The 21,228-nt window shown below is 43.5% G+C and overlaps 3 protein-coding genes across 41 annotated transcripts in view; all 3 read left to right on the top strand.

Annotated features, from left to right (window-relative positions):
* The window catches only part of TTN (titin), a 244,262-nt gene that overhangs the window by 34,539 nt on the left and 188,495 nt on the right, over nt 1–21,228 (top strand). For 36 of the 39 annotated variants that reach the window (XM_054210392.1, XM_054210385.1, XM_054210415.1 and 33 more), the window contains 4 exons: nt 1,242–1,430; nt 5,707–5,763; nt 17,087–19,630; nt 20,298–20,576. In XM_054210392.1, coding sequence (XP_054066367.1) covers nt 1,242–1,430; nt 5,707–5,763; nt 17,087–19,630; nt 20,298–20,576 — 3,069 coding nt within the window. The remainder of the gene's footprint in view (nt 1–1,241; nt 1,431–5,706; nt 5,764–17,086; nt 19,631–20,297; nt 20,577–21,228) is intronic. The other 3 variants (XM_054210417.1, XM_054210416.1, XM_054210411.1) reach the window with 1 other exon arrangement.
* Nucleotides 2,353–5,700, top strand: LOC128913205 (myosin light chain kinase, smooth muscle-like). The gene is made up of 2 exons (XM_054210419.1): nt 2,353–3,694; nt 4,765–5,700. Exons 1-2 carry the CDS (start codon nt 3,310–3,312, stop codon nt 5,391–5,393), a joined length of 1,014 nt encoding a protein of 337 aa, XP_054066394.1. The 5' UTR covers nt 2,353–3,309; the 3' UTR covers nt 5,394–5,700.
* Nucleotides 5,793–13,837, top strand: LOC128913204 (muscle M-line assembly protein unc-89-like). Its single transcript, XM_054210418.1, has 2 exons — nt 5,793–6,710; nt 6,857–13,837. The coding sequence occupies exon 2, from the start codon at nt 6,892–6,894 to the stop codon at nt 12,979–12,981; it is 6,090 nt and encodes a 2,029-aa protein (XP_054066393.1). The 5' UTR covers nt 5,793–6,710; nt 6,857–6,891; the 3' UTR covers nt 12,982–13,837.

Genomic DNA, 21,228 nt, shown 5'->3' with positions numbered 1-21,228 from the left:
CAACTTTTTTTAAAAAAGCTTTACACAAATCTGATCCTGCTTTAGAAGTGGTGCTAAAACTCAGAAAATGTAAGTTGGAAGGACTGGCCTGCCCTCTGTGAAAAGCCTGCTAGTGTAACTCTTTTTACAAGAACTGTATTTATGTGAATGCGGAAGCCGCATTTACAGCACAGAGCATAAGGATCCTTTCATCTAGGTCCCCTTTCATAGAATCATAGAATTGTTTAGGTTGGAAGAGACCTTTAAGATCATCGAGTCCAACCGTTAACCTAACACTGCCAAAGCCACCACTAAACCATGTCCCCAAGCGCCACACCTACACATCTTTTAAATACCTCCAGAGATGGTGACTCAACCACTTCCCTGGGCAGCCTGGTCCAGTGCCTGATAATCCTTTCGGTGATTAAATTTTTTGTATTGAAAATTTCCTTTATTGAATAGTCTATCCAAATGGATTTGCATACCTCTTACTTGAGTTGTGAAAACCTTTTATCTTAGGTTAGGTAATACATGAATGCAAATACAGTTGTTTAAAGGTACACACTATGCATCTCTATTGAAAACACCGTCGCTTTCTTCTGATGTCAGTAATAGCACACTATTTGTGTGAAAACATTTGATTCATGATGTAATATAGTGCCAGGTGGAGAGGCAAGGTTCTGAAGTCTGCTTCAGTCCTCTTCTTTCCCAAGTCTAAAAGAATCTACATGAGTCAAGTAAGACAGCATTTTATACAGGAATTTTACAAAGGAACAAAGAAACACAGGACCATTCTTGAGAAATGTGAAGTGCAAAACTTAGAATATTTGCAACAAAAAGAGGTGAGGTACTGTCCTTAGCAAAAGGATATTCTATTTTAATTTCTTTAATTTGTTCAGCTCAACCAAGCGATTTTATAGCCTGTTTAATCCCTTTTTAAAAGTGAGACTTTCTCTGAGTTTGGTAGTGGCAAAATATTTTTAAACTTATACATTAAGAGGGGAAAGGAAAAACTATTTTTACACTGGAATACAGCAGCACCAGAATCAGTTTTCCCATACAAATATTTTCAGTGCAGAAATGAAAACTTAAAGCCATTTTCCACTGATCATACATTACCAAAGTAATACAAGGCACATTTAAATTTAAAGAGATGCTTGAGATTTAAGATTTCTGAGCGATATAAATGTACAAATAATGTTTACTTACTAGTCTAATATCATAACTTAGACATTTTTGTCTTCTTTCTGTTGCTTGAGCAGATCTGAAAGTCTCTTGGTACAGCAAAGAGAGAGAGATCAAGCCATCACGTTTTTTTAGAATGACTCAGTTTGAAGATACTTACCAGCTGGAGATTGCTGAAGCTTATCCAGAGGATGAAGGAATCTATACCTTTGTGGCTAGTAATTCTGTAGGCCAAGTGACAAGCACTGCTACCTTGAAGTTAGAAGGTACAGTGTGCGATTAAAGAAGATGTCTTGTTTAGGTCATGTTCCAATACTAATCTTAATATACACTATTATATGTGAGTCATTGTCTGTCATGTTGTCTTTTAACTCAATTGCCACCATTTACAATGTCCACAGTATACATTTATGTCTTCAGAATATTGGTCATGCACAGGAAAACTTATTTCACCCTTTTCACTGTTCCATGCACCTCACCTTTTCATTCTCTCCAGTATAAGAATCTGTCACGCAGCAAACACGGTAGAAACCTTCTTTCTAATGGAATTGCTTTGCTTACACATGCTTTGGTTTGACTGAGTGGAGAATCTAGTAAGAGGTTTTGTATAAAATAAATTACTTTGAAAGTGTTGGAAAACATGTTAAATAGAGGTGTGTACCAGGTACTTGGGCAACTGAAAAAAAATAGTTTACATTTGTATGAATTGATGAAATATTGACCGAAGTTTTAGAGCAGAATTATTGTCTGGAGAATTTGCTATTTAAGTTCTATATTGTCTTTGATATTATTTAACCATAAATATTTTGTTTTCTTTTTGCAACAGATTTTATAAATTATGAATTAGTATAATCCACGCTGTTAAATTGCAAGTTAGAAAAATAAAATCTTGAATGAGAGAGAAAATTTATTGTAGTGTAGGGTAAGAAATTAAAAGTTGGCGTGCTTCTTTTCAGGATTTAAAAATGTTGAAGAAGTTACATCAGAGTCCCATTGGCATGTTTCTTCATCTGTTTCACTTAAGGAGGAGTCTGTTGGCCAAAGGCCCACCTTTATCCAGCCTATTTCGAGCTGCAGGGTATACAACGGGGAATCAGTCAGATTTCAAGCTAGAGTCTCTGGCATGCCCAAACCAAAAATCCAGTGGTTTCATAATCAACAACTCATGTTGCCAACAAAAGACATAGTTTTCCACTTTGATGAGTCTACAGGCACAGCTATACTGATAATAGTAGATGCTTTCTTAGAGCATGCTGGCCAATACTCTTGCAAGGCAAGAAATAGTGCTGGAGAAACAACTTGTACAGCTACACTTACAGTGACTGCAGAAGGTAAAGCCCCATTTTTACTTCAAAGGGATTCAGTTTGTTTTATACCACACTTTTACACTGTTACTAATGTTCTTCTTTCCTTGTTTCACACCATTTCTTTACCAGTTAATGTTAGTAGAACCTACGCTCTGTAACCCAGCCACTCTCATTTCTTCTGTTTAAGCTGTTAACATTTGGAAATTTGCAAATTTGCATCTTGAGATTGGTCAAAGAATAGAATCTTTTTACTGCAGGCGTTCAGTTTTTTAAAACAAGGAATTAAGTGATCTTTATAGCATTGACTGAGGTATTTTGCGCTATCCTGTAGGGAAAAAGAAAGTAAAATACCTCCTTAAAAAGTTCCATAATAAGTTTCCAATACTAAAACGGGCAACTTCAGTGAAAGAAGAGACAAGCATCAACTGTGTATCAACTGCATGACTAGATTAGGCATCACTTGTCATTCATATATGTGAATGGATAATCTTTGTGTCAAGAGCGCAGTGCATCTGGCATGCTGAGTTTTCAAATGAAGATAATTCATTTTCATCCTTCATGCTGTTTGATTTTGTTCAGAGCATGGCCTAGTAAAGTTATTTAGATACTAATATTGTTGTTATTTTTGTTACTTGATTACACAGTGCAAGCCCTAGATAGGCAAAGTTCTGGGAAAGACGTAAAAGAGTCTATCCGGTCACAGGCTATATCAGAACTTCATGTTGCTCCCCTCACAAAGAAGAACATTAAAACTTACCAAAAAGAATTTAAAACAGCGCAACAACCACCACAGCAATTGGGTGTACAGGTTTTTGAGAGCGTATCAGAAAGTTTGACCATGAAGGCTACATCGGTTGAAGAAATGGAAGCTATGCACACAACAGTCCTTTCCCAAACATCTCAGAGCACCAGGATCTCTGTGGCCACTGCTCAGGAAATGAATGTCCCTCCAAAGATTCTCTTGCAGCTCAAAGACCTAACCGTGAAATGTGGTGATACTGCTCAGTTCGTATGTGGCTTAGAAAGTGAATTCTTCTCTGAGTTTCTTTGGGCCCATGAAGGTGAAACGATAGAAGGATCTGAAAAACTGAAGATATCACAAAATGGAAGTGTCCTACTGCTCACAATCCTAAATGCCCAGCTGATAGATCAAGGACTGTACAGTTGTACTGTATACAATGATTATGGAGGGACAACAACTGCTGCAATGCTAACAGTCAAAGGTGGTTATCTGACTTTTAACATTATGACTTATCTTTTGCAACTTCATTATCACTGCCTACAGCTCACTCATATTTCCTTTACTATCAGTATTTAATTAAGAAAGCTCTATTAATAATGCTTTGGAGTTTTTCCTCCACATTTACAGCTCTATTCAAAATTGACCTGTGCAGTACTGGGAAGTTGGTATTGTAACTTCATGCCTCTTCCCAGCAAGTCACAGACATCTGAGGCTTTTTATTCCTCATATCCTTCATGATACGCAGTGCGATGTAAAGCAAAACAGGCTGGTAGGAATTTTAGCATTTTGAGAATTCCCAAAGCTGGAGTTTAAGGAAGATAAGAATGTCAGATAAGCAATGTTGAAATAGATACCTGGTCATTTCAAACTCTATGGGCCCAACTCGTTTCCAGTAAATCCAAGGTTCCAATTCCAAGGTTGGCAATGTAGGCAAATGCAATTGAAAGGATTAACGGGTGCAAGCATTGTATTACTGCGCTAGTGAATTGTCTTCTACCCTTCACTCTCCCTGAGATATAAGTATTTATTTTTGATAAGACTTCGTTCACTTCTTCCTGACATCAGCATATTAAAATGTTACTAGTGTAACCACTAGTGGAGACCCAAAAATGTATTATCACTACACTGGACAGGTGACAGTATTTCTGCTGAGGTCAAAGAGCAAGCCATTGATCGTGTTTTGGCTCTTAAATACTGAAGTTTCTTTCTTCACTCTTGAGCTGTGCAAAGCACTTTACATAATCTTCTGCTGCTACTTCCTAAATTGAGGCTCTCAATTAAAAATAAAGATGTTCTTGCATTAGGCATTACAGACCAAGTCTTGATCCCATGAAAATCTCATAGACTTAACTGCTACCTAAAATTACCCTAGCAGGAATAGAGCTCTTGAATGGGTAATCACTCATATTTAATAACGTTGTTGTAGCACTAATATGCTGGACATTCTTTCAATACTAATTATTGGGTTTTTTTTCCCACTAAGTATACGGATATTTTTAATTCCTGCAAAAGATCTCATCTAATCCTTTTCCTAACTTTATTCTTACCTAGCAAAAGAAGCACAAGCCAAAGCAGTAACAAAAATTACCCTTGAATCAGACACTAAAAGCTTTAAAGCAGCCAGAGATTGTCAGTTTAAAGCATCTGAAGTTAAGCAAGAATCTGCCAAGAAAACATCGAGCTTGTTTATATCTACGTCCCAAAGACCATATGAAACTGAGAAGCAAAGAAACAGAGTCTACTATCCTGATGTTGTGCCGTGTGAAGACATCACAGACACTGACGCCGAAGCACCAGAGTTTCTTGAAACTCTGCCTTCAGAAACCACTGTAAAAGAAGGAGATGATGTGTTACTCTTTTGTATAATGAAGGGTGCACCTACACCTTGTGTGGTCTGGCTGTGCAATCAGCAAATAGTTGAGGAGTCTGCATTGTGTTCCTTAAAACACGATGGGCCACTGTGCAGTTTAAGATTGTTGAAAGTTGGTCAGAGCCACAAGGGTATATACAAGTGCAGAATAGTTAATCCTGCAGGACAAGCCGAGTGCAGCACCCATCTGAGAGTGACAGGTTGGCAACTGCATGTTCCTTCCAAGTATCAATTCCTCGTGCATAGCATCATTGCATTCCAGTCCATTCATTCCCTGGGAGATAATAAAGAACGAGAAGCATCTCATTAGTCTGTGGATTGTTGAATGTTTTCTTTAGGGATTTAAGGCATGATAAAGGCATGTTACTTTAGAAACTTTTCCCCACCCTGCAAAAAAGAAAGAAAATCTTATAGAAAAGTGTACATTGCAAACAAGTTTGAAAGCATTTGATTACTCTGTTCTCAAAATTTATCAAGTGTTTGAATTGTTTGGCATGCATTTATGTGTACGTATGTGTGAATTTCTGTATATTTTCAAGAGATACTGGATGGTTTAACTATATAAGTTGTTGATTGGCGTATTTAGCACCTATAGCTCAAAAATTTTTGTCTTTTTATTCTAGCTCCTGAAAAAATTATTCATGAGAAGCTAGAGGAAGAGGTTGAAATGGAAGTGAAAGGTACAGTCACCAATGATGTTACACTGAATAATTAGTACCAGTGATTGTGAAAAGCTTTTATCTGCTTACATGTAGTGTCTGAGGGGAAAGACAGACATACTTTGAAGCATATTGGAACATGTTGCATGTTTGTTTTGATATGCAAAGGGTTACCTGCATTTTAAGGTTATTTAAGTTTTAAAATATGTTTAAAACTTCAAATTTATAATTTTGCAGCCGTATTCTTAACTTTTACTTCATGCTTTGCAGCTGTTCACAGAGCTTTTATTTGTTCAATTTCCTTTTGAATGCATGGAATAGTTTACTTCAGAAGGAAGTTATACAAATCTTAATCATTATTTGTAAACAAGTTAGCAACCTAACATTAATCAGTACAATGGACACTATTGGATGGATGGATGAAGTATACTAGAAAGCATTTGTTGTTTAGGATATGTGAAAGCTACACATTCCCATTGATTCCTTGCACTTTTTTTTTACGTACATTAATTCATCATTATACATTTCTTACCCTGGCTTGCAGATAGCATACGTGGTTCATGTTGCTTGCTTTTTTCCTTGTGCATAACACTGTGAAGTTAGTGGCTGTATTAGTTCGAATAAACGCCTTCTCATTTCATGTTAGCTAATTACTTACTTTTTAAAAAATATCTTTCAAAATATTTTTTCTCAATTGTTTGAACATTTAATCTGCAAACAGAAGGGTCAGAAAGGGCGTTTATTCTACTGTCTGCAAGTCAGGTAAGATTTTCTTCTTTGCCACCCAAAGACACACAGCTTTTCCAGGCAGCAAAAACATACACGCAGAGAAGAACGTGTTATTTTGAAATTCATTTTTGCTTGTTCAAGAAGAAATTTCCACACTCTGAAGAAAGAACAGACAACGAACGATTTTCGTGTCAATCTTTAAAACAGAGCAAGGCGTTGCGTTTATTCGAACAAATATGGTGAGTGAATTACTTTTTTTTCCCTGGGTGTGTGATGAAATCTGTTGCATGCCCATTTTTTATTTCAATATATTGCTATTTCATTTTTTTCAATCAGATGGCAGGCAGAGTGTGGTGTGTTGTAACCCAGTCTCCTTCTCTTGCAGAGCAGCACAGCAAGGAGAACCTCGAGGGACCTGGGATGGCGGCGGTGCTGGCTTGCACCCAGAACCGTAAACCCACCTTCACACAAGGCCTCAAGTGTAGGTCTGTCTTGGAGGGGGACCCTGCCCTCTTCCAGTGCAAGCTGGTGGCATGCCCAGCGCCCCACATGTCCTGGTTTCACAACAACCGTCCGGTCCGCCAGGACTGCCGCAAGGTGATCCGCACCGAGAGTGAGGAGCACACGCACCATGCCAGCTTGGAGGTGCGGGATGTGCGGGAGCATGACGCTGGCAGTTACAGGGTATTTGCCATTAACAGTGAGGGCTCAGCCGAGTCCACTGCTTCGCTGCTGGTGGCACGCAGTGGGGAACAGCAGGGCTTAGGTTCCGCAGGGAAAGCGGAGTGGATGCAGGGGAGCTGGGAGTGCCTGCTGCAGCAGCGGCAGGAGGACCGGCTGCGGGTGGTGCTCCGTTGCACCGGCTCGCCCTTTGACAAGGGGCAGGAGGCTGAGCAGTTGCTTGGGGATGTCTCCTCAGGCAGGGGTATGGTACGAACCATCCATTTCCAGAGGCTGCCACTGGTGGGGCCTCACCGTCCAGGGCTGGCATGTGGTAGGGAGCACGGTGGCACAGTGGTGGATGCTGAGGAGCTGCTGGATGAGGAGATCCGTTGGAAGCTGCAGCGACTGCGGGAGGCAAAGCGGGCAGCGCTGAAAAAGAAGCAGGAAACCTTCATGTCCATGCCTCAGGGAGGCCCTCCTGGGAAACCCAGCCCACCTGAGGTGGCTGCCACAATGGATGGCTCGGAGCCCCTCACAATGCAGGTAGTGAAGGGGTACCACAGGCCCAAGGCCGCAGGGGAGAGATGGCAGAGGCCAGGTGGACTCCTGGAGCCCTGCCCACCCCTCTTTGTCCAGGAAATCAAGTCCCAGGAGGCTGTTGAGGGGCATAAATGCACCTTCTCCTGCCTCTTCCATGGCCGCCCACAGCCCACAGTCACTTGGTACAACAACAACAAGCCTGTGGGACGCATCCGAGGCACCGCTGTTCACACCACAGAGTGCCGCTCTACACTGACGTTCCCATCCCTGCTCCCACAGCATGGTGGGACCATCACCTGTGTGATCTTCAATCCACTGGGCACAGTCAGCACCTCAGCTGCACTCCATGTGAGGCGGCAGATGCCAGCCTATGAGGCCATGAAGAAGGAGGAGGAAGAGGAAGGGAAGAAAGAGGAGGAGGAGGAAGAGGAGGAGAAGGTGAAGGAGGAGGAAGAGGGGAAGGAGGAGGAAGAGGAGAAGAAGGTGGAGGAGGAAGAGGAGGAGAAGGTGAAGGAGGAAGAAGGGGAGGAGGAAGAGAAGGTGGTGGAGGAAGAGGAGAAGGTGAAGGTGAAGGAGATGGAGGAGGAGGAGGAAGAAGTCAGCCTGGCCTTCGCAGCAGAGCAGGGACTGCTAAGTGCAGTTCCAGACTCAGACTTGCTGTCGCTGCCTGTGGAAATCAAAATCACTGCCCCCACTCCAACACCAGAGCAAGACACAGAAATGAGGGACGCCACGCGTCCCTCTCCAGGCCAGGCTGCTCCCACCATAAAGCACAAGTTCAAGTTTTCATTTGATGTGGGAAATGAACCACCCCAAATTGTGGCAGAAGCCCCAGCACACATTCATTGCCACGAAGGAGAGGCAGTGGTGTTGGAGTGTGCTGTGTCTGGGCAGCCCCCACCAGCTGTGGCCTGGTCCCTGAATGGCCAGAGCCTCTCTGCCTGTGAGAGGCTGAGGTTTGAGAAAGGCAAGAGTGGCATGTACCGTTTACATATCCGAGAGGTCTCTGTCGCGGATGCTGGGCTGTATTGTTGTGTGGCCAAGAATGCGGCTGGAACAGCACAGACTTCCTCTGAGCTGACAGTGCAGCCCAGTGCACCCAGGTTGTATAGCAAGGATGGAGGCACTGAGGAACTGCCTGCCATGGACCACGTTCTCCAGCTCCAAGGTCTCAGCACACTTGGGAAGGATAAAGAGGAACAGATCACATGTCCCAAGGAGGAGGAAGCCCACCTACCCTGGTCCCTGAGGCTGTCTCCATCTTCTGGTGAGCAGTTCGAGGCAGAGTCTGAGAAAACTACTCACTTTAGGGAAAGTGAGATTGAGGAGACAGTGGTGCTGGATACCATGGAAGTTTATGCAAGGCAAGAAATAGATTTTACAAAAGAACGCGTGAGGGATACAGATGGTATTTCTGAAATGAGGCAGAACAAAGGAAAAGCTGTCTCTGAGGAGCATATCTTTGGAATTGATGCCACTGAGATGTACACCAGCATGCCCAGGGAAGAGCATGAGCTAGTGGCCAAGGACTCAGGTCACTTTTCAGAGGAGCCAGAGGCTGAGGGAGACAAGGTGGTACCACATACAGATGCTCTGTCCTGGGACATCCTGAAGGCACCATTTATGGAAGTGAAAGGGCAAACACACATTTCTGAGCGGTCTGCTCTGACAAGGGAGTGTGAGGATTCACAGTTTTTCATTCCTGTATCACCTGTGATGCAAGAAGGGAGTGATGTTTACATGGAGGAGAGCAATGCCCCTGCCTGTGAGGCAACGTCTCCTGATGTGCCTCTTGTAGAAGAGCCAAGTGTTCCCCACCTGCAGGACAACATTGCAAGCACACCCACAAAGAAGCAGTTTGGCTTTTATGACTTATGCACAGAAGAGCAGCAGGAGGAACAGTCCAAGGAGCAGGAGAGATCAGTTGATATTGAACAGGACATCGAGGTTGATGATCGTCTTTGTAAAGAAGAAATGATTGATGCTGGGGGTGCCACACACTGGGAAATGCATAGTGATGGGCAAACACTGCAAGAAATAGAGTCTGATGTAGGCAACGCTTCTATGCCTCCTGGCATAGAAAACTCAGGCCAGGTTTTTACTGAGGAAGCTGAGGTTCACCTAGAAGAAGTGCATTTCAAAGAGCAGCTCTTGCCATCTGATTCTGAAGACACCAATATCACATTTGATCTGAAGACGTTTGTGGAGTCTTTCCCAGCAGAAGAGACTGTAGACACAGAACAGGGACAAACCCCCATAGCGCTGGAGAGTGTAGAAGTAGGAGTGACTGGGCTCATCTCTCCTGTGCACCAACATGATGTGCTTGTGGAAGAGATGTCTTTAAGTGAGGAGCTGCGTCAGAGCTATAGGATGCAGCAGGAGGAGGTTGGTGCCCAGGAAGAGGCACAGCCAAGAGAAATCAGAAGGGACAATTTGCAAATCCATAATGGGGACCTTGACAGTATCATGATACCTGCTGAAGAGGGATCTTCGGCTGAAGAAATTAATGAGTTAGAGGTGAGTGTCTGTGGGGAGGATTCACCTGAGGGCAAAATGCAGAGTTTTCTGGTGGAATCCACAGCAGATTTCCAAAGAGGAGTGCAGGAAACACACGTGTGGGAGAGTGGGGAGCGACTGGAGACCACAGACTCACAGAGTGACAGCTTCATCATTGACTTGAAAAAAGCTGCACGTGAAAAGAAACCCCAGACTGTGCATCAGGCAGAGGAGGAAGAAGGTTCTGGGATAGAAAAGGTCTTTGAGACAGGAATGACCAGCTCCACCTGTGAGATAGAAAGCACGGATTCCCCTGAGGAGATGCTCAGGGACACTCAACAGGAATCAAACACAACCCAGGGCTTCTCTTTTGGCCAACTATTACTTGATTTAATAATGGATGATCCTGTGGTACAGAAGGAACAAAGGAAGGAGTCTTGGGGCAAGAAGAGGACTCCCACTGAGGAAGCCTCTGAGAATAGCTTGGATGGAGAAGGACTGTGGGAGGATATTTCTGCAGGTCCAGAGCCCAGTACTGTTCAAGCCTCAGGGCTGGAGCCTGACTTGTCCCTGGCCAAGTATTTAAGGTCAAGTGGGGTGCAGGAAACTCCAGATCTCAAAGGGACAGTTCAGAAGGAGCAGCGAGAGACCATCACGTCACTGGAAGTGGAGGAGGTTACCTTTAGCACAGTTTACGACTACTACAACAACCAACAGGAACTCACCCGGCCCTTCTCTCCTGAGTCGGAAATGTCTATAGAGCTGGAGAGTGGGAGTGGAGAGGAGTCACCTGATTCGGACCGCTTCTACACACCTCCCTCCTCAGCAGAGATCTTTGAAACAGCTTCATCAACATCCTATCACACACCACTCAGCACGCCTGAGCGCTACTTCACACCATCTGAGGGCTCAGGATACAGCACACCACCCGAGCACTACTCCACACCATCAGAGGGCTCAGGGTACGGCACACCACCCGAGCGCTACTCCACACCATCAGAGGGCTCAGGGTACGGCACACCACCTGAGCGCTACTCCACACCATCTGAAGGCTCAGTGTATAGCACACCACCTGAGCACTACTCCACACCCTCCGAGGGCTCAAAATGCAACACACCCTTGGAGCGCTACTTCACACCCTTTGAGGGACCCTGCTCTGCATCAGGGGACAGCACGCCACCAGAGCGCTACCGGACACCCACTGGGGAGTATATGGATGCCCTGTCCGTGCTCCCCTTCTGTGAGAGAAGGCAGCAACCTCCAGACGAGACACAGGCTGAGGTGTTTAGGACACCCTGTGAAGCCCTAGAGCCATCAGACAGGGACATGCCACCGGCATTCCTCAAGGCGCTGAGCAGGAGGAGGCTGTATGAGGGCAGCACGCTGAGCTTTGTGGCTGAGGTGGTGGGTGTACCCAAGCCAGGGGTGAAATGGTATCATAATAAATCTCTGTTGGAGATGGATGAGAGAGTGCGGATAGAGAAGGAAGGGAACAAATATGTGCTGGAGATCACTAACGTCCAGAAAGCTGATGGAGGACAGTATCTGTGCCATGCAGTGAACATTGTTGGGGAAGCTAAAAGTATTGCGCAGGTGGAAGTTTTGCCTGAAGATGGGCGGTCACTAGCACTGCCACCCCCTGTCACCCACCAGCATGTTATACACTTTGACTTGGAGCAAAACACATCTTCAAGGTCACCTTCACCACAGGAAATCCTCCTGGAAGTGGAGCTGGATGAAAATGAGGTGAAGGAGTTTGAAAAGCAGGTCAAAATCATAACCAGTCCTGAATTTAGCCCAGACAAGAAGAGCATGGTGGTTTCCCTGGATGTCCTTCCGCTTGCCTTGTTGGAGCAAGCTGCAGGCTTGGCCACAGAGGATAATGAGGATGTAAAAATCAATTTCCAAGTAACTGAAATGCCTCCCCGCTTTGCCGTGCCCTTTGCAGATGTCGAGGTGACAGAAGGATCGGAGGCAGTGTTTGAGTGTGTGGTAACAGGTACTCCTGTCCCAGTAGTGCAGTGGTTCAGAGATGGAACTTGTGTGACATCTGCCACAGGGAAGTATGTTGTGAGTCAGAAAGAGGGACTTCACAGTCTGAAGGTCCAAAATGTACGTCCTTCTGATGGCGGCTGTTATCGCTGTCGGGCAAACAATAGGCTGGGAGAAGCAATGTGCAAAGGCTCCCTTGTAGTCATGGCTCAGCAGGGAACAAGTACCAAGGCGAGCAGTGAGACGGTCACAGGCCATCAACCACACAGGCCCCAGAAGTGTGACTTGCTTTTGAGTAAGGCTGTGAACCTGGGTGACCAGTCAGAAATAGAACTGGAGTTTGAGTTCGAGCCACACATAGATGACTCAGAGAAAGCGATCCGACTGCTTGCGGTGACTCAACAAGAGCAGGAAGTGGAAGGGGAGAAGTGTGTCAACATTAGTTTTGATGTGTTTGCGGAGCCGTCCCAAGAGGAACAGGTCGAGTTTAGGGCAGAGGACTCAGAGAGCTGCAGCTTTGAGTTCCAGGTTACGGAAGCCCCTCCAAAATTTATCAAGCTCATTTCTGACTACAGTACATTTGTGGGTGCCTCAGCATGCTTCCAGTGTCTCGTGACTGGTTCCCCCCACCCAAGTGTCTGTTGGTACAAGGATGGGGTGTTGTTGGAAGGGGATAGGTACTGTGTGCAGGAAGAGCAGGGGGGCTCTCATAGCCTTACTATTGAAAACTTGATGCAAAGTGACCGTGGGCAGTACAAGTGTATAGCTACTAACAGGGCAGGAACTGCTGAGACTTGTGCTGTGTTAACGTTATACTAAAGTTCCGTAATTTGTTTCAGAGTCTTTTTGAAACAGTAGATGTTTTTATGCTGTTGTTCACTGCAGGTAAAATGCAGCACACATTTTAGGGGCATTGTTTTTCATCTCTTTAGGGATGAAAACCACTCTTTGTGGGCATATTTCTGTCTTACTTAAACTTGCTTTTGTTGGGGAATTTAAGTGAGACTTAATCTGTGCATAGGTCTTGTGCACACTTTCTGCACCGAGGTATATTTCAGACGCCTTCCAAGCTCCTTACTCCTTCTTGTATAGATATTTTAACTGACACTCATTTATGTAGGACTAATTTTTTCATATAGTGTACATATTCCTGTGTGTCTGTAACAGTGCAATCGTTATTGTTTTATGTAGGCTAGAAATCACCTGAAAACGTAGAAGCAACCTTTTTCTTGTAACTTAAACGTATGGAATGCTAACTTACACTTGCTGTTTAGTTTGGATATAGTTCTGTGAAAGAACTCCTTAGATTGGTATTCTCCCTTCTCACAACGTTGTGTCAGAACATGCGAGTCTCACTGATTCAAATCCTGTTTACAGTTTCTATCACTGCAAAATTCTTACATCCATGGGCCTCATTCTATTGACTCATGGAATTAAACGACTTTTTTTTAAAGTCAATGGAATTATGCCGTTGCAATGAAAAGCAACACAATGGGAAGAAAATGAAAGTTTTGCATTAGTAGAACTGAACAGGATTTTTTTCTCTATTACCAAGTAATAAACATGAAAACATATTTTGTACTGTATCTTTAGAAGTTAAAGGGAAAGGAGTGGAAGCATAATAAATCAATGATGTAACTGTAAATTCATTAAAATAATTTTTATTGTCCCCGTATTCCAGTGTCATTCATAAAAAATACATAGTAGTAACAAGTGAGAGATTTTTATGCAGTACTCTTGTTTCACATTAGAACTAAATCTCTACAGATTCCATTTTTCTTTTTTTTTTTTTTTTAATTAGTGACAGTTAAGTTTGCTATATGTCAAGATGACCAGAAATAAGTAGAATACATTCAATTATTTTCTGTGGCATTTTCTCAGCAGATTTTTACATTAATATTCTCAATGTGAGTATATATTTTTTTATTTAAAATAATGCTAATATTTAGGAGGAGGAATCAGCAGTAGCTGGCATAATTAAATCAGAACTAAATCTATCTTACATGAACAGCGATAAAATTATTAAGAAAATCTGTTAAAAGTATGAAAGTTATTAATGTTTATCAGAAGTTAAGTAACTATTTACAAATTGCTGTCAGTTTTCTTGCAAACTGCTTTAAGGAGCACAGTGAATTTAAGCGTAAAAGAACTACTCCTATAGGACACTCAGTTATGTTCATGCATGCTCTTATTTCTGAGTTTGATGTGTCCTCACACTGAGGTCAGCATGCCTCAAAAACTCAATAAAATCTTTAAGACTATCCCATCAGTCACCTGGGATAGTAATTTTTGATCAAAATTTTTGATCACTTTGCCCAATTGTGTTGCCCAATATAAACTTATAGTCAGGAGTGGCAAATTCTAATGACCCGGTACACGGGGAAAATGACTGTAGTGGTTAGGCTAATACCAGTGTGTCACTTTGGTTTCTTCCCTCTCATGACCTCATGGTAAATATTTAAGATTTGTACATCATGACAAGGCAGAGATAATTGTGGTGTCTCATAGGTAATGGTGGTAGGAAAGAAAAGTGTCTGACCCAACCTTGTGCTGGGAAAGAATTGCTTCATGATGCATCCTTAATCCATTCCTTGTGTAGATATGTAGCACTGATTCATTAGACAGCTGAGGTCCCTAGGGAAGTTGACATGAAGAAGTTGGCAAGAAGTCTGATGTTGTATGTCAGCTGTGATATGAGAGGTCTTTTAGATCCAAAGCCAAAGAGGTCAGAGGCCCTTTCGTTAGGTCCTAAGCAGTTATGAAGTGTGTTTCATTTGCACGTAAATGAACTGAATTTTTTAGTAGAAACAGGCCCATAAGTTGTTTTTTGAAACCATAAGCCAAACAGGTCCAAGTTCATGTTCACATCTAAAATATATGGCCAAGCATCTTTATCTCTACCTGTATAATAGTGTTTGTTGTTTATGTAAGTTTAAAAGTCTTGTTTTACATTTCATACAATGGCCAGGAGCGCTATCATGTGGTTATGGAGAGACAAAGTCTCACTTCAGCTACAACGTTATAAATCTGGAGTAATTCTAGTTTTGAATAAACTTGCTCTGGGGCAACTGGTATAGCTTAGAGCCATGACTGACCATCTCTCTTAAAAATTTTGTGCCTTCATAGGAATTACAAAACTCATAATTTCATTGCCAGGTTTAATATCGTCTTCATTTCAACAAACTATGTATCTTAAAAAAAGGATTAATTATGTTTGTTTGTCATCAAAGTGTATTGAATGTTAATATGTATGGTTAATTTGTGAAATAAATATGTAAATTATTTAAGTCTGGTGCTTCTTGTAGTTTATTCATTTCACAGAGACAGCTAAAATATTAAAAAGTACCTGTACAGTTTTTCTGTCATAAATATCCAGGAACACACAAAAGTGTATTAATTTTTGCCACACTCCTGTATATAAAGCATTCTCATGTGTGTTAGCATAGGTTCCATTCTGCAATTTTTATACTTTATTATGGGCCCAATTCTGCCACCTATTCTCAAATTCACTAGCACATTGTATTTCTGGGGAAATTTCCCTACTGTTTTAACAAGGCTAGCAGGTAATACTGAAAGACTGGTGTAATTTCTTTTTTTTTACCTAAACATTTCTTCTCTGCGGTTAATCGTCATATGCACTGTGCTGTGTCATGTATCTTATGGTATTTGTGGCAAGATTAATAATTGCTAAAACCAATGAGAAAGAACTGGGTATGGCATATTCTGTTGTTCTTTATAGTTGCTATTGGAGTGCAGCAAAAATTATTACCACATGGTAAGTTTTGGAATTTAAGGCACCGTAATTGGGAACGTATCAAGGTTCACCATTAGAGTGCCTGGAGACATTTATCCACTCACACGTCCTTTATTCTTTTTTAACAACTCTCATATCTTTCCAGCATCAAATACTGTAAGCATTGACTCAGTGAGGACAACAGGATTTGATTTCCAAAGGTTTTCTTTGCGCCGTGCTTTTCATGGATGGCTTGTTCTGTTCCTTGAAGTCTCATATTTCACTGATGTTTCTAGTGTCAAGCATCTGCAGAGAATTACATGATCCTGATGTCTGCTTCCTCTCATTTTTAAACCACCATTAGAAGAAAGTGGTCCTACATATAAATATCTAAATGCACAAAGGCAAGAAAAAGAAGAACCTTAAAGTGCTTTGTCCTGTTTTTCTCTGATATTGTGGGAGTTTTAATACGCAACATTGGAGGGGGAAGAGTTTAAAAGGAGAGATTTAAATCAATGATATTAAATCAATGACACTAAATCAAGGGTGCAAACTTGTGATTTTACTAATAATGGTGTTGCAAGTGTACTAATAATGGTTTTGTCTAATGACAAAAACAGGACAAAGCTGATCAGGGAGAGGTAGTATCTTAGCGTGTTAGACAGAGAGTTGAAAGAGATGAACTAACTGCACCAGAAGAAAGACTGGTGTGCTGAAAAGTTTGTGTTATTTTTCCAATACTAATTCTGGCATTCTACTTTTTCTTGTTTTGAATTCAACTATGGTCTTTGCAGTGCTCTGCTGTACTTGTTTGTATGAATGTACATAGAAATAGGTATGGTGCATAGCGCTTTGATTATATTTGTGAAATATACCAATGTGTGTTTTGACTGGTACTTGCACTGTACATGCTGGGGGTGTGCCTAACCCATACTGTCATGTCAGGTTTAAAGAGACGCCCATGTCGTTTCGGATGGGAAGTTTATAAGTAACCTGACAGCACAGCATGTCTTGCTGGTTTTGGCAGGTGTGGGTTTGACAGCAAGAGGACCTCATGTCCATTGTTAACTGCTTTACAGTGCTGAGAAAGCCTCCAGATGTACAAACATAGCTGCACTAACACTGTCTATTGCTATCTGCAAGCGTTCTCTTAAACATCCTAGTAAAATACAACATTTTTTTTCCATACAGACATCACTAGCTCTCTTATTGTGTCTTCTGAGGAAGGAAGAAGTGAAGGCTACAGCAGCGGCCTTCAGTTGCCTGATAGAGAGAAAACACTTGAATTTGAGCCTGAAAAACCAGTTTATTCCAGCGAAGCAAAGATGAAAATGGAGGAAGGGGGCAAAGCCCCTGTTTTCCTTAAACAGGTCTCAGACGTTGAAGTCTGGCAGGGAGATGTAGCTAGGCTCTCTGTTACTGTTAGTGGCAGCCCCACACCCAAAATCCAGTGGTTTTTCAACAGTACGAAGCTAACCCCATCCATGGACTGTAAGTTAGTGTTTGCTGGCAATGACCACAGCCTCATCCTCCCATATGCAGGTGTGCAGGATGAAGGTGAGTACACATGTGTGGCCAGCAATGTACACGGTGAGACCACATGCAGCGCCCACCTCCACGTGCGGCAGCGGATACCAGGGGTCCCTTCCTTTGCCAGGGAGCCGGCCAGCGTGCGGTGCGCACCGGGCTCCACCGCAATCTTTGAGTACACCGTAGCTGGGGAGCCACGCCCCGATGTGCAGTGGTTCAAGGGGAGTGAGGAGCTCTTGTCCGATGCACATCATTCTGTTGCTCACCATCCTGATGGCTCGGGCTCTCTGACAGTGCGGGAGTGCATGGAGGAGGACACGGGGCTCTACACGTGCAAGGCGGTGAACACCCTGGGTGAGGCCACATGCTCTGCTGAGCTCCTTGTGGTGCCCGAGGAGCATGCTGTGTGCAGGCAGAGCCCGGCCTTGCAGCACTCTGCGGTGGCAGAAGACCAAAGCCCCCTCTCCTACGAGGAGGCTGGCGAGCTTCCTGCCATGGAAGGAGCACTCAGCCTTGAGGCCATGAGGGAGCCCCCGGCCCTCCTTCAGCTTCAGACAAGCCAGGCAGAGCACGTGCTGCCCAGGGAGGACATCTTGCCTGACCTGCCACCAGCCTGCCTGGCTGCACGGAGTGTTGAAGAGATGCTCACCCGGGTAGCCACAACACAAGAGAGCAGCAGGCTTCTGGCAGAGCCACTGCAAACCCTTCCTGTTGGCCCCCAGGGCGTGGTGCCTGCAGCAGCGATGGAGACACAACTACCAGGGTGCCTTGGGACTGTAGCTGCACAGATACTCTTGCCCAAAGAGCAAGTCATCCCCAAGGCAGCAGAGCAAATGGCTGCTCCGAAGACAGAGGTTTCCCAAGCCCCTCTACACGTGTCAAGCACCACTGAGAGCCATGCCATAGACGGTGACCACATCCAGGTCCTTGAGGGCTTCCAAGCAATGCAAGGTGAGCTGAAGGCTGAACCCAGATTTGCCTCCGAATTGTCCTTCACTGAGGGCCAAGCTGTCCCCCTGGAGAACATTTCTTCCCTGGAAGCAGCAGAGGAAGATTTTGCTGCAAGAATCAATGAGGGACAGGCTGTGAGATTTCCCTTGCTGCTAGAAGAAAACCAGCCCCTGGAGGAGGAACACGTCGTCGAGCTTGCCAGCCCACTTAGGCAGTCTCCAAGGGCAGGAAGACAACCCCATGAAGCAATGTACACTCACCAGCTCCAGCCAAGCCAAGTCCTCAACAAAGAGAGCCAGCTCACTGCTCAGGTTCCCAAGAGCTGCAACTTATACATAAAGTCTCAAATTAGAAATGCACTGAAAGCTGCAGTAGTAAGTGAGCAAAACCTCTTGTTTTCAGAATGGTTGGCTGATAAGGAAAACATTGAAGTACAGACAATAAACATCACCAAGGAAAATAAACACACCCTATGCACCTATGTTGTGACAGCAGGAGGACTCAGTCCCATAGAAATTGCAGTCTCCTTGGGAGAAGTCAGCATTCAGACTGCTGATCAGAAAGCAGTCTTGAAGGAGGCTTTCTATTCTCTTATTTGTGAAGAAAAACATCTCTTGATGGATGAAAAATCCAAAGCATTGCCAGCCCATCCCAGTCCACTTCTCTCAGGAAAATCCTGTGGTGAAACATCTGAGCTGGAGCCCCAGCAGGCTGAGAGGACTATGGAGGCAGAAATACCCCTGGAACAGTCTCTGTCTGCACAAGCAATCAACACTATGACTAGGCATGCTCAAATCAAGGACGTGGGTGCAGCTGGAGCCACTGCTGATGTGGCCTCCACAGGTGTTCCCATTGAGACACCCACAGAAATACTGAAAAGGAAGGAGAAAAGGGAACAAATATGTGAAGAAGAGGGCAGAGAGGGTCTAGAAACTAGAGCTAGGAAGCTAGAGGATGAGCTGGGCAAAGAGAATTATCCCATCATACACAGCAAACTGGTTGACACTGTTGTGGAGGAAGGGGAGAGTGTCAGTCTGGTGTCTGTCATAAGAAATGTCAGAGAGGTGAACTGGTACTTTGAGGGAAAACTGGTGTCTTCAGGCGACAAATTCAAGTGTTTGCAAGATCAGGACACATACACACTAGTAATAAGCAAAGTGTGCGGGGAGATTCACCAAGGAGAGTACACCTGTGAGGCGCTGAATCAAGGTGGAAAAAGATCAACAGCAGCAAAACTCACAGTTGTTAAAAGAGGTTGGATTATGGGGCTAAAATACTGCCTTTCTAATACACTGCTCTACTAATGAAACTGCCGTACTATGTGTCTATATCTTTGGATACAGATACAGTATTAATACCATCATGCCACTAATCAGAGGGCCCCTTTTCTCTCTGGATTTATGGTCTCCTTTTACGACATTGCAAAGTCTCTCACTTCCCTCACTCAAGTCTTCGGTCAGGAACTCTGTTGCTTCCTGTTCTCATCACACAAGTGCGATCACGACAAGCTGTATCTCAGTCCCGAACACTTCTTCCCATGGTTGCCTGTGATGTGGACCTGCTCTTCCCACTTTTCTCACTGCTGTACCCTCTCTCACTCTTTAGAGTTATTGCACAGTTTTAGCACAATTTCTCATTGACACCGTAATTTCTCACAGCTCCAGGATATCATGGTGTATGTTTCTATCACATGCTATTGCATGTTGTTTTTCCAGCATCACCACTGTGTTTCCGGATGTTATTATGCACCATATCACTGTCTGCCCACTGAGCCTGGTACTGCCTTCATTTCTTACAGATATTGTTTTCTTTTACAGTCACTTTATGTGGATTGCATGGATTTTTCAGTCAGTCACTTCACTGTTACTTTCCAGAATTTCAGCAGGCAGGGTTTTGAGTTACTCTCTGCTTCTGATTTCAGTTGCACCAATCCTGAGGAGAAGGCTCAAACCTCTGGAGGTGGCTGTAAATCACGTGGCCAAGTTTACCTGTGAGGTAGAGACTGCTCCCAATGTCAGGTTTCAGTGGTACAAAGCCGGACGAGAGATATACGATGGGGACAAATACTCCATTCGCACGTCCAACTACCTCTCCACACTGGAGATCCCAAGGCCTCAGGTTGTTGACTATGGAGAGTACAGCTGTAAGGCTTCCAACCAGCATGGCAGTGTTAGCTCTACAGCCCTTTTAACAGTCACTGGTAAGTACAGACTTCCAAGCACGTCTCCTTCTCCAGAAAATATCTTGGTTTATTAGAATGCTTTCATTGTTATACTTACAAATGTTTACGGTAGCACTCTTGATTGCCATTGTTATGCATAATCCATACCTCATTTTGGCAGGCACAAACTTAGAGAAGGAATAATTTTTGAGAATGCTTATTTTACATGCTTTCTGTACCTAGAAAAGGGACTGAGTGTGAAAAGTTTCAGAGGGGAAGAAGGAAGGGGGAAACAGAGAGCAGGAGGCACTAGATCGTCAACAAAATGGGGTTGGTTTGTGAATACATTCTTGAAGAAGGTATTTAACTTTCAGACAACAAGAAAACATACACTTTTAAATCTGATTTCTTCGGTGTAATAATCACTGTGCGATTATCCTAGCACTCTATGTTTATCCTTCAGTTATACTTGTGAGGCAGGCTATGCAGCTATGCGTACCTGAACATCTGTGTGCCATGGCCAGAGGGGAACTCTGTGTGATTGGGGAAATAGATCTTCTTAAACAAACAAAAGAGGGTTTAAAGCTGCTTCAGTTTACAAACTTTTTTTGTGTATTGAGAGCTATACAATTCTCTTCTTTTTTTTTCTTTAAAAAAAAACCCACCATCTTTTGGACTTTTAGTGTATAGT

Source organism: Rissa tridactyla, chromosome 7, assembly GCF_028500815.1.
Source record: "Rissa tridactyla isolate bRisTri1 chromosome 7, bRisTri1.patW.cur.20221130, whole genome shotgun sequence".
In the NCBI taxonomy this organism is placed as follows: domain Eukaryota; kingdom Metazoa; phylum Chordata; class Aves; order Charadriiformes; family Laridae; genus Rissa; species Rissa tridactyla.
This window is presented reverse-complemented; position numbering and strand designations above follow the sequence as displayed.

Bases quoted from the DNA above. Each gene is read 5' to 3' on its own strand.
- LOC128913205 (XM_054210419.1), top strand. From the start codon at position 3,310: ATGAAGGCTACATCGGTTGAAGAAATGGAAGCTATGCACACAACAGTC. The intron at 3,695-4,764 runs GTGGTTATCTGA...ATTCTTACCTAG, and splicing joins TGCAATGCTAACAGTCAAAG to CAAAAGAAGCACAAGCCAAA.
- LOC128913204 (XM_054210418.1), top strand. From the start codon at position 6,892: ATGGCGGCGGTGCTGGCTTGCACCCAGAACCGTAAACCCACCTTCACA.